Raw genomic sequence first — 16725 nt, forward strand, 5'->3', positions numbered from 1 at the left:
AGATTTGTCCCTATTGATTTCTCTTTTTATTATGTCCATTAGTTCTGAACTCAGAATTTTATAACTCCAATTATAAAAAATAAAGCCATCCTGCTTATCTTCATCCTTCCCTTAGCCTGGAATAGTCTTTTAAATATGAAATAAACAAGATGCAATGGGTTTTAACCTCCGGTTTAATTTCACAACTAGTTCAGTAAAATGTTCTGATTATTGTTAGTAGTAATGCTGAGAAAACAGCACTACTGATAAAATAGTACTTAGTATCTCTTGTGCTTGAAGTATGGCAGTGTCAATACACAGCTCACAGAACGAGGTAAAGAACTTGACTGTTTATCGAAGACAGAGCCTTGAAGACATCTTCAAACTAGTAATTGGCCTCCTTTTTAGTCCCTTTCAGATGCTCTGATTTCACTCCAGATGGTCTATCCTCGAAGAAATCTCTCAGCTGACCAGTGGAGAAATGCACAACTACTGAGCCTCATCAGTGCCCCCAGTACAATGCTTAATCCTGCACAGTCTGACACAGTATGTCCTTTTAATTTGCATTTTATGATAAAAAAGGTTTACCATAAAATAATGTGGGGGTGTTCCATTTTCTGTTTGATTACCTTTATGTGGCTTTTAATCAGAGAAGTAAATAGGCTGGTTGGGAGACCTGAATGCTTAGTATGGGGGGAAATTGGTTTTTTTTACATTAATTAAGGCTTCTGTTGTGTTAGCTCATTTCCAGTATTTGATAATCAAAAGATGAAAGGAAGCAATGTTAACTTCTGCAATGTAGTAGGAAGGAATCCTGTTCCCATGTTTGCGGGCCAACATACTGAAAATCAGAACTGATGCTTCCTTTAATATTTTTACTGTTTGCATCTGCTACCTCAGTTGTGATGTGAATGGTCATCTTTCTGAAAAACTTCAAGCTGTCAGGCTCTGATTAGCGTGTGTGTGTGTGTGTATATATATATATATATATATATATATACACCTATCTCATAAGCCTTTTGTTCTTAAATATTCTTAAATACAATGTTTGTTGAAACTAAATATTTGTCAAAATTTGTTCATTGTTTTGTTCGAGGTATTGGAAGGTATGGAAGCTCTTTTAATGTTCAAACCATCAGTTTCTACAGGGATGAAACGCTGCCCTGTTAGTAATCAGCAGCAGTCTGCCATGATGCATCAGCATTTAAGGCTTTATTTGTCCGCTTATTTTAAAAAGTACTCCTCATGAGGTGTATTGTCTTGTATATAATTAGTTTGCTACAAATTACTGTTTTTTTAACAGATGCCATGTGAATACCTCTCTCTGGATGCAATGGAAAAATGGATCATTTGTGAGTAAAATAATCTGAAACAGATCATGATTGTATAAAAAAAAATGAGTTAACACTTAAAATACTACTTGCTTTTCTGTACTGAACAAAAGCTGTTGTATTGAAAATAGGTGGTAGAGAACTTGATTAAATCTCACTGGTGTGTATTACACTTTTACATGCTGCTGGAATGGAGTTTGTTATCAATTTATTCCAGACTTGTGACTAAAAGTGAAGAGCTTCAGTAATTCTGATGAAAATAGATGAATAGTATCAGCATTAAGTCAACACATTACAAAAATATTGCAAAGATACCTCCACTAGAACAGCGTGGGGTATTTTTTATATCTAAAATTATGTTATCCATTAAACAGCTTATTAATGAACTATTTGAACTATCTAAGAGAAAATGTATAATAATCTCACTGTTCTCTTCCTGTCTTTGTGCATCTGATTTGTGACATACATCAATGTGAACTTTTGAAGTTGGATTTATTTTGTGCCATGGAATCCTAAATAGTGATGCTACAGCTTTGAACCTTTGGAAGCTTGCACTTCAAAGCAGCTCTTGCTTGGCTCTGTTTCGAGATGAAGTATTCCATATTCACAAAGCTGCAGAAGACTTGTTTGTAAACATACGAGGGTAAGTTTTGGTTCTCTTTTTCTTCTTTCGGAACCTCTGTTGAAAGCATACAGTTTCTTGAAGAACTGTTTTGAAAATGTTACTTCTACTTCATATAAATTCTGTTTATGGATAGTCAGTACACAAACACTTTCACTTAGTATCTTGACTGCTTCTTTAATGGATATCTTTCAGGAGCCTGATTTCATAACTGTCATGCCTTTTTTATCTCAGCTCTGAAAAAGTCAGGAGAATCAGTCTCTAAAATGGCAAAAGGGCAAATTAATGATTTTGCCCACAAACCTTAATCTAGTGAAGAGAAATGATGTCATGAGTGTAGAGTTTGCTTGGAAAATTGCATCTGCTACTATTTCTGCAATATATCATATGAAAACTCAGACAGTAACCAAGTTGAGACTTCTACCAGCGAACACCAGGAGTGCTTCATTAGAGAGTATTTTTGGTTTGGGTATCCAGTTTCAGCATTTAGCTCTGATCAGGGAAGTTAAGTCTTGTGTGACCTTTTTGCCGTATCCTGCTTGCTATGGCATTGCAGCTACTCTCAAGCCCCACTCATCTCTTGCTAGATTGGGATACTGATGCTTATTACCGTATTGGATTGTTTTTTACTTGCAGTTACAACAAGCGTATTAACGACATCAGAGAGTGCAAAGAAGCTGCTGTTTCACATGCGTAAGTGTGTTACAAAGTTTTCCTGACAGATTTTAGTGTTGGTTTTCTTGACAAAGTTATAAAGAATGTATAAACAGTATTTGATGAATGCTGAATTAGTGGTGTATTTTCAAATGAGATCACATATTGATTGGTCTTTTAAATCTAGATTTGCTTAGTGCCATTATCAATTTAACTTCCCAAGTTTTAGATTATTTTTCAAATTATCAGGATGGAAGCATTTAGTTTATTCTCCCATTTCTTTTTGTCTAATTATGTAATGTGAATGCAAATTAAATAAATGTTTTACTGGAGTCATACACGCATCACAGAGCAGGGGCAGAGAACCTGGGATATAAATTTAACCATACTTCAGGAATATATGGTGATGGGGATGCCAGTTTTAATTGAACCTTTGAAATAGTGAACCTGCTAAAAATTTAAGAGTTTAAGTTAAACTTTTGAAGTTGGCATGATATGAGCTGCCTGTGTTTGGTCTTAAATGTTTGGAAAAATCACGTGTTTTGTGGTTAACACCACGGGTGATGTCCCGGTTTGTTCTTTCGATGCAGCGGTTCAATGCATAGAGAGAGACGCAAGTTTTTACGTTCTGCGCTCAAAGAACTGGCTACTGTCCTGTCTGATCAGCCAGGCCTGTTGGGTCCCAAGGTAATTACAGTTCTTACGGTTTGCATTTATGCAAACTTACAGTGTGTTTCTCGGTGATAATATGACATTTAGCTTATTGGGGGGGGGGGGGAACCCCACGCTTTACTCTGAGAGAGAACCTACTTGGGTTTTGAGATTCTTTGATTTTAGAGAATATCTGTCTCTTAGTTTGCACGTGCTGTCCAACAGTTGTATATATCTATAAGCTTGTGAACAACTTCTTTTTTTCAGGCACTTTTTGTATTTATGGCATTATCTTTCGCTCGTGATGAAATTATTTGGCTTCTTCGTCATGCAGATAATATGCCAAAGAAGAGCGCAGATGATTTCATAGATAAGTATGTTAATTTTTAGTGTGATACCTTAAATATTTATGAGAATTTCATATAAAAAAAGCATTTGATGGCAAGGAAATCTCAGAAACAGATGGCTATATGGGAGAGTTAGGACTGTTCAGAAAATCTTTACCTAGGAATATTAAGCTTCCTATCAAAACAGAAAACTAGAAGTATTGTATTAGAAACTGGAGCACATCAGTGAAAATTCATTTTCCACAGAAAAATTATTTATAAAATAAAAATATTTTATAAAACGTGTATGCCTTTTTTTCCTTTGAATAAGCAAAAATAAAGCTTTATCGTGTGTCTTCGGTGTTACTGATTTTGCGTTGAGCGAATCAATGGTAGGGGGAAGGAAACTGTCCAAAAGCTTGGTCTGTTGATTTGTAGAATGTCTTCTGTATTGTAGCAAACAGTCTTTTAGATCAGGTAAGATTTATTTATGTAATACAGCATTAGTGGCTTCATATACAGAAGATAAAAATGAGAAATAGGATTACGAGATCTTATGAATGTGAGTAGTCAGAAGGCCACTAGTTGTCTTTGAGTTGTTCTCAACAGTATCGAACACAAGTTTGAACTGGAAGTCTTTGTATTGACTGCAGGAGTTTAAGCAAGGCCACTTCTAGAGCTGGAGTAAGAGGGGTGGAGGTCGCAGAGCCTCTCTGAAACAACCTGTGCAAGTATTTAACAGCCCTCGTGATTTAAAAAAAAAAAAAAATACAAAAAACCCACAAGTACAGAAAAGCAGTTACTAAAGTTTTTCAGATTTAACCACTACTTGAGAAGAACATTTTTTTTAAATTAAGCATTGTATAAGGGCTTCTTATTCAAAAAATAAATTATTAATTGTACAAACCTTTGAGGATTACTGTGATGGTATCTTGCTAACTTACCTCCTGTTGAGTGGGTTTTACCCTGCAAAGAAAATTACCGATGTAAACTCATTTTACAATGTGAACAAATATTTTCATACAGAAAATACTAACAATAGTTTTAAAAGCAAGGCATGGGAGGAAAATCCCCTTGAGAAGCATTCTACTGATAGAAGTTGGTTTTGGTATTTTGGGTGTTTCATATTTGTAAGCTTTTCCTTGTCTTCCTGCCTAGACACATAGCTGAGCTAATATTCTACATGGAGGAGCTCAGAGCACACGTGCGAAAATATGGACCAGTGATGCAGAGATACTACGTACAGTATCTCTCTGGCTTTGATGCAGTGGTCTTAAATGAGCTTGTTCAGGTATGGCAAGACTCTAGTTCTGAGTTCTCAAACGCAAACCTTAAAGAGGGCTTTTTGTCCAAAATGACTTTGAAATGCATCCATGTTTGTGGATTTTGATGAACATTGTGAAATAAGGCGAATTAATTTACTGTTTAATTCTGGGATTTAGAGTTGTACTTTGGGTTGCTATATTAATACTTAAATGTTATTAAGCAGTATTATGTTTAGAGACAATGAAACAGGTGCTGCCACTGAAGGAGCATTGTGGATATTTTTCCCTTGTTTAGCCTGACAAAGAAATTACTTTCTGAACCGGTGTGGGTTTATTCCCGCATCACCACTAGATGGAGCCCACATTTTGTGACTAGGTCAGATACTCAGCCTTCACATGTTTGTACTGTAAGCTTTCTTGTTGTGTTCAGAAATTAATTTCACACTTCAATCATTACACCATTTACCAGAAGGTGAAACTTATGTACGCTACTGTTTATTTAAACGAACTATTTAAACAGTCTAAATACCAGTTTGTATCACTGTTTAAATTACTAAATGTAGCTGAATCCTTGGGTTTACTTTCAATACTAAAATAATTGCATTTGGGGATTTTTTGCTTATACCTCTACGTACGTATATGTTAACAGCTTTTTTTTTTTTTAGACTGACCGAATTACATATTTTTTACACTTGTCATCAATTCACGGAAAATTATTTTCTAGATTTAGGGAATGACTTCTAAATGCTGTACAAGAGGCACAAGTGTTCTGTGTTTAGATAGGATAATCTTTAGGATCAAACTGAAATGAGGAAAAAAAATTGGCTTGAATTTTAGTTGTAATTAATTTGTATCAGGTGCCAAGCTCTAGACAAACAATTGAGTGATCATAAGAATTTTTTTCAGCCTTTAGGTTAAAATGTCAGTCATAGCTGGAATTATGAGAAACTTCTGTATTGCATTATTTAATAGAAATATGATTTTATTAGTTGCTGAATATGATTTTTCATGAGCTGTTGCATTTTGTAGAATTTGAAAACTTGGTAGCCCATCTTTCAGGTGGTATCAGTTATTGAAGTCAATGTTAGTAAGAAACTGTTGAGAGAGGGTTTGTGGGAAGCAAAGTGATGCTGATGTGGGCTTTGTTATATCCTGCCATGGCCAGATTCTCTTGGCAGACAGATCAGGTGCTTGCAGAGGATAGAAAAATGTTTGGTGTCTGATATATAACAGGAAAATATTTGGTGTCCATTTTGTAAATGACTACAGCCTGAAAATGCATAGGCATGTTAACTGACAAATTTTTCTGTCTTGAGCAGATGTTGGTTTGAAAGCAAGCTTTTCTAGGTATTTGTCATCAACCAGTGAATTAAAAAGTGAAAGCTGGTAAATAGCACTATTTGAAATATTTCATTGATTAAGCTACCTTGTGTAAATTTTCGTATATTTCAGAGTATAGCTGATAAATTGGGTATGGGTATTGACATTGTTTAATAAACCAAGTTTGAAATAATAGCAAACACATTTATTTTAGAATCTTTCAGTATGCCCAGAGGATGAATCAATCATCATGTCTTCTTTTGTAAACACAATGACTTCACTAAGCGTGAAACAAGGTAAGTTTAAACGAAATTGGGAAAACAGTTAACAGAATGGCAGATTCCTCTGGAAAGCTTCATGGCTTTTTGTTTCATGCCAGCCGTAGAAGCAGATACCTTGTGTAAACTGAATTCGTTTTCTTGTTTCTCTTTCATTACGGTATCTGCTTCTTGTTCTGTGTCCCTTTTCCAGAGAAGTTCTATACAGAGAGCTTTTGAAGAATGCTATTGGGAAGCAATCCTACCTTTTAATTTAGAAAGCATATTACACATGTTTTCGTCTCAGTAATTTAATTCCTATTAGTGTAGCTGTGCTCAATTGAAGTTCTTAGGTAAAAAGCATGAGGTTCAGTACCCAAGTAATTCTTGAGTACTTTGGGGTTTCTTAGAAGGTCTGTTACAGTATATCTGAATTCGTAGTTGTTTTCCTAAATGTTTTATGTTCTGTATTTTTTCCTGATACAGTTGAAGATGGAGAGGTATTTGACTTCAGAGGAATGAGATTAGATTGGTTTAGATTGCAGGTAAGACTTTGTCAATATGCGTGACACTTTACTAACCTAAAACCAAAATGTTTAATAAATTACAGCTCTTCTGGATTACTCTCATGCTGCAAGTGGATGACATGGCTAAGAATAACCTACTCTGTTAAAATCAGAGAAATATGTCAGCAGATAATTTGCTGTGTTTGATGTAACTTTGCATTGCATACTTTTTGCAAATCATTCTTAGGGGTGTTTATAACAGTTCAAAAATAGGATGTGTTGAGGATGAGCAGTTTGTTGGCAGCTGTGAACTGTACGGACTGTGATTCAGCCTGCCCAGCTGAGGGAAGGTAGAAGCTGTTCAGTGAGAAAATAATGCTCAGTGAGATCACTCCTGTGCATTGCACTAACAGTGTCTTCAATTCACTTACTAAAGGGGGGACTACTGTTTAGCCTGCAAATCAGTTATCCCAAGATGTGATAGACATGTTATTTGTATATTTTCAAAATACACATTGTTTTTCTTGCTTTGCAAAACCCAGTTGTTAAAGCAGGGGCTCACAAGTGCACATTTGTATTTTGTCAGTACATTTGTTCTACAGTTTATCTGTGAGTTGGTGTTGTATTCAGATGGCATTTGGAAATTTCATTGAAAGACAGTTTGCTTTTTTTAAACTATAGTGGAAAGATAAAATAGTCTGCCCACTGTCTTTTAAGTACACAAGTGTCCTATGCATAGCATAATCAGTATTTAACATTGGTATTGGGCAATAGCAATGGAATTGTGCAAAAAAGCAGTTGTACATATAACAACATAAAATTTTTCTTGTGTCTTTCCAGGCCTACACCAGTGTTTCTAAAGCTTCGCTTAGTCTTGCAGACCATAGAGAGCTAGGAAAAATGATGAACACAATCATCTTCCACACAAAAATGGTAGATTCTTTGGTGGAGATGTTGGTTGAAACATCAGATCTTTCTATATTTTGGTATGTTACCTGACTGTAGAAGCTTTTTGTTTGGTTTGTCATTGCAAGTGTAATTTTAAAATAGGAAACTCTGTAGGAAGATAGGCCAGTGGGAGAATCGATTAGAGTCTCTAGTTGCCATCAGAAATAGTTTGATACAGGTATTTCTGAAGATCTGTTGGGGAGATTCTTCAAGCAGTCACATAAGTGAGCTGAGATTGTTTGAAGATTCTTCCTTAGTACATTTTTGCAAAAGGTGCAAGTTTTTGCGATGCTTGTGTGGCAAACATCAGAATAAAAATACGGTAATAGAGAGATGCAAATAAAACGCGTAAGAAGTGAATGCAGAATACAAACTTTTTTGAAAGCATGATGTAGTTTTCAGTATAAGTTACAACTGCAAGTCTGACGTTAATAGCATGTTTGATTTGTGTGAAGTAGACTTTATTTGCAGCAAAACTATGTATGTATTCCATTTAAATGTCTATTTCTGATCAGTTTTTATAGTCGTGCTTTTGAGAAGATGTTTCAGCAGTGTTTGGAGCTTCCCTCTCAGTCAAGATACTCAATTGCATTCCCGCTGCTTTGTACTCATTTCATGAGCTGTACCCATGAACTATGCCCAGAAGAGGTAATTTTAAAATATATTGTCTTAGTTACTTTCATCTCTCACTTAAAGTAGAGCAGACTAGAGCTGAACACTGCAAGAAGGTGTTTGTTATGGCAATACAAGATTCAGGGCAAGAGAGTGGTAGAAAGGAAAGTAAAACAAGTAGATACCTTCATATGTGATTCTTCACCCATAGATCTCAAAATCTTTTTCTGAAGCGAGTAAGCTTTATTATCTTTGCCTTAAAGAGAGATTCAACTAAGGTACAAAGGTTGGATTTTTTTTTCTGGGGTCATTCAGGCTTAGATGCTAATAAATCCCATATGCCTATTAAAACTTGCAAGCAACAGTTTTTCTTTCAGATGGTTGATAAACTCATAGTTAGAAAAAGGAAATAGGAAGTTGGGAGTTATGTATGGCTTGTTGTAAATAGAGTTTCCTCAATAAGATTAAAAAAAAAATAATCTTAAGTGATATACAGTATAATGCAAGCATTAGTTTTAGCAAGAACAGGGTAATGCAAGCCCTCTTTGGTTAGAATTAGAAATGAAAAAATGCAGAGTGTTGCTTAAAGAAACGGACCCTTTGTTAAAAGAAGTAGTTCGATTCTGAGGAAATTCTTTCTGTTTTTGTTGTAATGAAATAGATCCTTTAGTATATTTCCTGTATCAATTTGGAATTACTCCAGGGTTTAACTTGACCATTTTTGTGTAGTGCTCATGGAAGTGTGTTTTCATTCTTAACCATGCTCATCTGAAACAATTGGATGAATAAGATCTGTTGTGCTATGCACCACGTGGGTTTTTCTTACTCAAACATTAAATCCTCTTCTGCTAAATTTCATCTCAATATATGTCTATATCATTATTTTCCCTGTATACTTCGCTTAAAACAGCTGCAGACTATTTATACTAGACAACCACTAAAAAGTTTCCAGGAAAGCTTCCCTCCAGGACAAGAGATGTCTTTCAGAACTATTATAGTAACAGTAAGGAATCGGTAGCCAAAGCCCAATGTATGCTAGTTACTGTGAATTCAGCTGCAGCAAGCACATTTTGCCACAGCCAGCAGACCTTTGAATTCAATATCTGAATTGTATGACTTGGTAACTATTATCATTTTGGAAAAATAATCTTCGCTGCACTGTGTACAATGTGTGGTAGTGTGGCTGCTAGTAAGTAAACATCAGTGGTGAAAGAAGGATTTCAGTGAGACAGAGGCTATGCTTGTGCAGATCCAGTGACAAAGGAACTGAATCCAGAAATTAATGCAGCAGGGCTTCGTTACTGACTTTTTCGGTGGTATGAAAGACGGTACTTTCTCTATAGCTTGAGTTGGATGCTCTTTTTCTCCTGGATTTAGTGCTGATACAAGTTAATAAAGAGGAGATTCACGAAAACCTTGAGTATTGGACACATTAAAGTAAATTCGGTCCAAAACTAAACATGAAAACCTAGTTTTTATAATCTATTTTGCCTCCTTTTACAGAGAATGTTCTGCAAAATATAATAAGTAAATATTTTCAATGATAATGTGCCATGTCAGTGACTTTGAACACCTAATGGTTGAAGTTGCTTCCAAAAAAAATCTGTTTCCTAGAGGTGAGATTATTTGAGGACTAATTAATTTGTTATTCCTCATACCCTAGGTATATAATTTAGTGAACTGCTATCTGCAGTACACTGTGTCTTGTGACAATATTGTAGGACTAACAGTAAACTGAAAATCACACTGCCTTTTGCTTTCTTTTTTTTTTCTTCTTTAACAGCGACATCATATTGGAGATCGTAGTCTTTCCTTGTGTAACATGTTCTTGGATGAAATGGCTAAGCAAGCTCGAAATCTTATCACAGACATTTGCACAGAACAATGTACGCTGAGTGATCAGGTGAGTGTAGTTGTGTCTATTTTAATTCTCCTTGAGATTTTTCGCTGTTCAGCTTCCTGAATTTTTATGGTTCCATTTCCTGGTTACTCTTTCTTTTCTCTGTTTTGAAAGTTTTCTGTTTATAAAATGAAAGGTGGTTTGAGGAAGACTTTTTAGTATTGATAGTTAGTAGTCAACGGAAGAATGTGTTACTTGTGTAATGAAGTCTCTACCTGGACCCTAAGCTTATTTAGTATCTCATGTCTGCTACAAAGTTGGATTTTAATTTGAAGGGGCTATTTCTTCTTTGTTTACTAGTTGCTGCCAAAGCATTGTGCCAAAACCATCAGTCAAGCAGTGAACAAAAAGTCAAAAAAACAGACCGGAAAGAAAGGAGAACCTGAAAGGGAGAAACCAGGAGTAGAAAGCATGAGGAAAAACAGATTGGTTGTGACAAAGTAAGCCGCCTCTTCTCTTCCTTTCACCTTGACTCTCAAGTCAAAACATGTGTTCTACATACTGAGTGCTTCTTGCTTAATCTATTTGAGTAAGTTCAATTGACTGTAAATACGACAACTTTGTAGTTTGTGAGCATATGATGCTTCTGTAGCTCATACAGAGACTGAATTCTGTTACGCAGAGCAATGGGAATGTGTATCTCTTGAATTTATCTTCTTGGCTGTTTCCCTTCCGCAGCAGAAAGGATCCCCGTACTGTAGCTAGGTTTCCTGTATAGTCATATTAATTGTCGTGAAAGTGGGAGCCCCAAGGAGTGATGGCATCTTTGATTCTGCTTTGCTTTAACACTATTAACTAGGTAAAGTATAGGCTGGGCTTGGGAGTCCTTGCTGCTGAAAGGCTGTTCGCTGCCGTCAGCTGCTGGGTTGGAGTTGAGGCTCCAGCGCCTGTACCAACTGGGGAAGGTTTCCTTGTTAGTGGCTACAGAAGAATTGAAAACACCGGCAAAAAAATAACAAAACCAAAAAACCCACCTTGAAAGAGATAAGAGGGAAGAATAATAAATACCTTTTGGAGTGTAAGAGGTGATAGGGGAGGAAAAGGTAGAAGATAATTGTTAGGAGAGATCAGAGGACAAGATGGTAGAGTGATAAAAGTATGAGGAGGAATGAAGCTAAGAAAAGGAAACAGTAAATATTTAGTGTTGTGGCTGGGAGTGCCTGAAAACACACTGCTGAAAGGGAAGTGGTTTTGCTACACTTGGAACAGCCAAACATCAGAGACCTGTGAAGATTAGAGAAGTTGAAGGAAAAGAACTTACTTGTAGCTTAAGATTCCGTCCCCCAATATTTTTAGGATTTTAGTACTGGCTTGTACTGCTTAGTTCAGTTAGAAAAAAAACACCTCAACAGACTGTTCTTTTCAAGGGCAAAAATATATACATATACAATACATCTCCACATCTCTCATCGCTGTGTGTGATACACATCAGTACACGGTCGTAGGATGTGTTCTCACCCAAAATACCGTTTTTTAAATAAGCTAGAGAAGTGTCTCAAAGCAGAAAAAAGATAATGAAGAGTTAGAGCCGTACCTGCTCTTGAGGCATCTACCATTCAGCGTGTGCTTTCCGTGATAATACGTACTTATGTTACATTCATTATTTTTCTTGATTTCTTGTTGCATGTTCTTAAAGCCTGGACAAACTGCACACTGCACTTTCTGAGCTCTGCTTCTCAATCAATTACGTACTGAACATGGTGGTCTGGGAACACACATTTACCCCAAGAGAGTATTTAACGTCTCACCTGGAAATCCGCTTTACCAAGTAAGAAATATTGTCAAATTGGAAGTATTTATATGGAAGATAAATCTTTGCTGATTTGATGTTGGAAGTATTGCATACTTACTACATAAAACTAGTTTTTAAATGTGGATTGTAGAACTCGTAAGTAAAATTCTGACTAAAATGACAAGTTATATGTGCAGACATACACAATTGTTAGTTCCTATTTTAAAAAATATTGAAATGTGTATCACCTATTTAACAGCCTGATCTTGCATTCTTAGTTCTGTGTATTTTGTAGGAGTTGGTAATGCCTCTTTTTAGGCATTTATAAAAACTGTCTTCCCACCATTTTTTTGCATAGTGCTGGATTGTTAGAAGAGCTTGAGTTTAGTGGCTTGCTGAAAGGAAACGTATAAATCAGAACTCAAAATCTGTCAAAGGCGACTGGCAAGAGAATTTAATTACCATTTTTATTAAAATAAAAAGCCAACTGATATTCCTGTCTGGTCTTACCTTGATCTTCCCGTCATTATTTACAGAAATGGGCAAATGGCAACTTCTGGACAGGACTTTACATTAAACCAGCCTGCTATCCTAGTTGTATTTTGTGCCAAGGATTACTAGTTATATGTTTTAAGCAGAGTATAAAGACTTAAGTTTTAATCGTCAAGACATAATATTAGGTCATAGAGCACTCCATCTTTCAAGTAAGATGGGCTGACATAAAAGTGAAGATAACTTAATGACTGTATACGAAGTTACCTGTATAAACTTAGACCACTGTTAGTCACTTGTGCTTAGTTTTGTGGGTTTTTTTTGATTTTGGGGGGTTTTGGCTTGTGGATTAGGGATGAAGTCACAGGTAGATGACTTTCAGAGACTGCTTTCCTTTGTCTTGCCTCATGAAAGAAATGAGAATTGTTAGCCAAACAGCATAAATGTTCAATTTATAATTATTTTTCAGGTATTTAAGTGGCATTTCTTCCAGAGGCTTGCAATTTACCTTTAAATAAAGTGTTAGTGTTTCAGTCTTAAGAGGTTTTTTTGTTTACTGTTTTAACCTGCGCTGTTTCATGTATGACTGGACTAGAGTTTATTATTATGCCACTTAATCTTGTAATACCAATTTTGAATTGATTTTAAAACAAAAGAGAGACTGTCTCAGAAGTAAACTTTAGACAGTAGTCTTATTTACACATTTCCAAGCAACACAACAAAATGGTTACTTAAGCTGATATTTTCCCGCAAAATAGTGAATTCCGTTCACCTCTGATGAAGGTAGTAATTTACCTATTTCTGTTTTGTTTTGTTTTGTTGCTGTTCTGCCTTTGAAAAGTATATACCATTCAAAAGCTTAGCTCTGGAAGTCTGAGAGCATTATAAACCTGAAATAAATACTACAACAAATATTTGTTTACTAAGAAGACTTTGGGAGTTATAAGGACCCCTGATACAGTTTGCTTGAGGGCCTGATTTCAGTGAGATAGTGAGTAAAGTCCATGTCCATTTATGTTAAAAGAGAATATACAGTCATTTGTGTAGTTACGATCTAGCTTGAAAGTTAGCCTGATGTATAGGACATTTAAAACCATTAAAATGCAATTTTTTAAAAAAAGGTATGCTCTAGGAAACCTATCTGTATTGGAAAAGACATGAGATCTTTCAAGATAACATTGAGATTTTTATACTGCGTCATCTGAGGCAGAAACAAGAGAGATTAAATGATATATCCCGTGTCTTTCAAAATTGATGCACTCAAGTACAGTAGGCATAATTAGTATCACAGGATAATCAGATGTGCCTTGAAATCCTTGTAAAAAGCAACATGAGATAGAAGTTTTGCTTTGAATATTTTCAAATCAGTGATTATTCTGTCTCATGAAATTTTTGTTGGAACCATATATACAGTTGTCTTTGGCTTCTAGAACTATTTTTAAAAGTGCTGGTATGGTATGTGCATTGATGAGAGTTTTATGCTTGCAGATTGGAGAAGTATTCAGATAAAAGCTTTGAATATAAAATAATTTTTATAGCTGCATCTCATCTTTGTATCTGATTAATTTCACTAATAAATAAGATCTGTTTCCTTTTTTTTTTTTTTTTTGTTCCTAAAAGGTCGATTGTTGGAATGACTATGTACAATCAAGCCACACAAGAAATTGCAAAGCCTTCGGAGCTGTTAACCAGTGTACGAGCCTATATGACAGTTCTCCAGTCAATAGAAAATTATGTACAGATCGACATTACACGAGTATTTAACAATGTTCTGCTTCAGCAAACCCAGCATTTAGATAGTCATGGTGAGCCAACCATTACCAGCCTGTACACAAATTGGTAAGTAATTATATGAACACTTGTTACAAGCTTTTTGTATTATTTTTATTTAATTAAAAATCTGGAATTGGAAAAGTGAAGTTGTTTGAAATTTTCTTAAGTTCCTGACTTCACAAGTTTACTTCTCCCAACACCTGTTAAAAGCACTTCAAGGTTTGCCTATTGCGAAATTCACTTTTTATAGGGGGAAGATGTAGAGTATGATACAGGTATCAGTTGAACTACGAAAGTAAAACGTTAGTCTATAGGCTTTCCTGTCCCTTGTCACACAAGTCTCTTTCATCTCTATAGATATCTATGAGCACGTGTCTTTTCATCTAAAACTTTTTCCCTTTCTGATAAGGTATTTGGAAACTTTGCTACGGCAAGTCAGCAGTGGTCACATAGCCTATTTTCCGGCCATGAAGGCGTTTGTGAATTTGCCTACAGAAAATGAATTAACATTTAACGCTGAGGAATACTCTGACATATCAGGTAAACTTTGATGTTTCTGCTGGACGTTTGTGAGAGATCGTTATTGTATGCTTGAGTAACTGGAATAACAGCAACTCCCAGAGCATTCTGCTATAGACAGCACTTGTTAATCTTCAGTAGTATTGTTAGTACTTCTTATTCATGCCGCCTCTGTCTTGAGAGAGCTCACTTTTCCTGTTTTTTTGGTCAAAGTAGTGTTGTTACCTTTAACCTACAGAGATAGGTGTACACGATGTGTTGGTGACTGCTGCTTCAGTTCTATGATACAAGTTCTTATTTCTAAAATTCTCCTTTGTGGTAAAATATTTTTGCAATTAAAACACCATTGCTCGATGCATGAGGGGCATCAAATAACTGAAGAAGGAATGTTTGAAGTAGAACAGTTTGTTTTGTTTCTCAGAAATGAGAGCCCTTTCTGAACTTCTGGGACCATATGGCATGAAGTTCCTAAGTGAAAGTCTGATGTGGCACATTTCTTCACAGGTTGCTGAGCTTAAGGTAACCTTGGGAAATGGGTGGGTGGGAAGGCGGGTAGTTTTCAGTTTAAGCTTCCTTTAGGATATTTAATAGCTATGCTTCTGCATGCCATCTTTTTGAAACAACTGCATCAAACAAACTGATAAAACTGTGAATTTTACTCTTATTTTATAATACATTTGCACATGTAGTACATGCGTATCCCACATTCTTCAACAGCTGAATGGGCAGAACTTTATGTAGGCTCTGTTGATTTCTATGCTGGATACTCTAAGTTAGGAGTCAAGTCTCTTTTTATCATCAGGGAGCAATGTTTTTCAAGATCTCCAGGCGCTTGCGAAGCGCTTACCCAAGTCTGTTGACTCTCAAAACTTACCATGAAAATCTCAACTGTATAGTTCTTAGTCATTTATAAGGGCCTACTTTCTTAACCACGTGTGTTAGCATCTATTGTTCCGTTTACATGGATGGGAGACTTCAGGTCTGTCGTCTTCATTATTTTTCCTCATTTTTAGACATACATTTCCCTCTGGCTGAACAGTATCCATTTATTATAAATGTCTGTATTCTGATAAATAAACCTGATACTTACAGCAATACAAACAAACAATAAAGATGGTGCCATGAAAAAAAAATTGGAAATATGGGCGGGTCAAGGAGGCTAGTTGCATGTATATTCAAAACAGTGAACAGTGGCAGGGGAAGCACTTGGTGCCTATGTAATTATCTCTTTCCAGAAAGAGGTTTTAATTCATTTAATAACATGTATTACTTTCTCCAGGATAGTCATACTATTAAAATGTCACTAATTGGCATATATTTGCTTTTCATATGACATACTCTTAGTCTTATTCCCAAATTTAATTCCGAGTTGTTATTACATCTCATCCTTCTCAATTTATTTAACCAATAATTACAATAAGAAGATTTTGTAACTATTCATGTGTGCTGTGTTTTTAAAAATGCACATGAATACTTGAGATGTAAGGAACTTTTTTTTTGTTCAGCAACAATTCATTATTATTAGCATACAAGGCCTTTAAATGTATGTGGTTTTAACATATCCCATGTTACAGTTTCAAAGATCTTGTTCTCTCTGTAAACATGGTGAATTTCAGTGCTGCTGAGTCACTAGGATGTACTATGCCCTACAGGATTTGAAGCTGTCATTTCACTTTGCAAACAGCTTGATTTTGCATTTATTAGGCTTCAATGTCTTAAATCTAAACCCAAATTCATATGCATAAAATAAAAACTAATTTTTAAAAAAAATTAGTAAGTCTACTGTAAAAGTGTTACAGTTTAAGGAGTGGGGCTGCTCATGCTTTGCAGCCTGCTGC

General features: G+C 35.6%; 1 protein-coding gene across 7 annotated transcripts in view; it reads left to right on the plus strand.

The window, feature by feature from the left end:
- Positions 1 to 16725, plus strand: part of NCKAP1 (NCK associated protein 1) — a 77416-nt gene that overhangs the window by 41785 nt on the left and 18906 nt on the right. For all 7 annotated transcript variants that reach the window (XM_042808519.1, XM_042808515.1, XM_042808516.1 and 4 more), the window contains 17 exons: positions 388 to 525; positions 1283 to 1331; positions 1797 to 1953; positions 2569 to 2625; positions 3177 to 3273; positions 3505 to 3611; positions 4722 to 4854; positions 6363 to 6444; positions 6892 to 6950; positions 7752 to 7897; positions 8375 to 8507; positions 10255 to 10374; positions 10672 to 10811; positions 12008 to 12139; positions 14216 to 14434; positions 14778 to 14908; positions 15309 to 15406. In XM_042808519.1, the coding sequence (XP_042664453.1) occupies positions 388 to 525; positions 1283 to 1331; positions 1797 to 1953; positions 2569 to 2625; positions 3177 to 3273; positions 3505 to 3611; positions 4722 to 4854; positions 6363 to 6444; positions 6892 to 6950; positions 7752 to 7897; positions 8375 to 8507; positions 10255 to 10374; positions 10672 to 10811; positions 12008 to 12139; positions 14216 to 14434; positions 14778 to 14908; positions 15309 to 15406 (1998 nt within the window). The remainder of the gene's footprint in view (positions 1 to 387; positions 526 to 1282; positions 1332 to 1796; positions 1954 to 2568; positions 2626 to 3176; positions 3274 to 3504; positions 3612 to 4721; positions 4855 to 6362; positions 6445 to 6891; positions 6951 to 7751; positions 7898 to 8374; positions 8508 to 10254; positions 10375 to 10671; positions 10812 to 12007; positions 12140 to 14215; positions 14435 to 14777; positions 14909 to 15308; positions 15407 to 16725) is intronic.

This window comes from Tyto alba, unplaced genomic scaffold (assembly GCF_018691265.1).
Source record: "Tyto alba isolate M040663 unplaced genomic scaffold, T.alba_DEE_v4.0 Super-Scaffold_7, whole genome shotgun sequence".
NCBI lineage: Eukaryota > Metazoa > Chordata > Aves > Strigiformes > Tytonidae > Tyto > Tyto alba.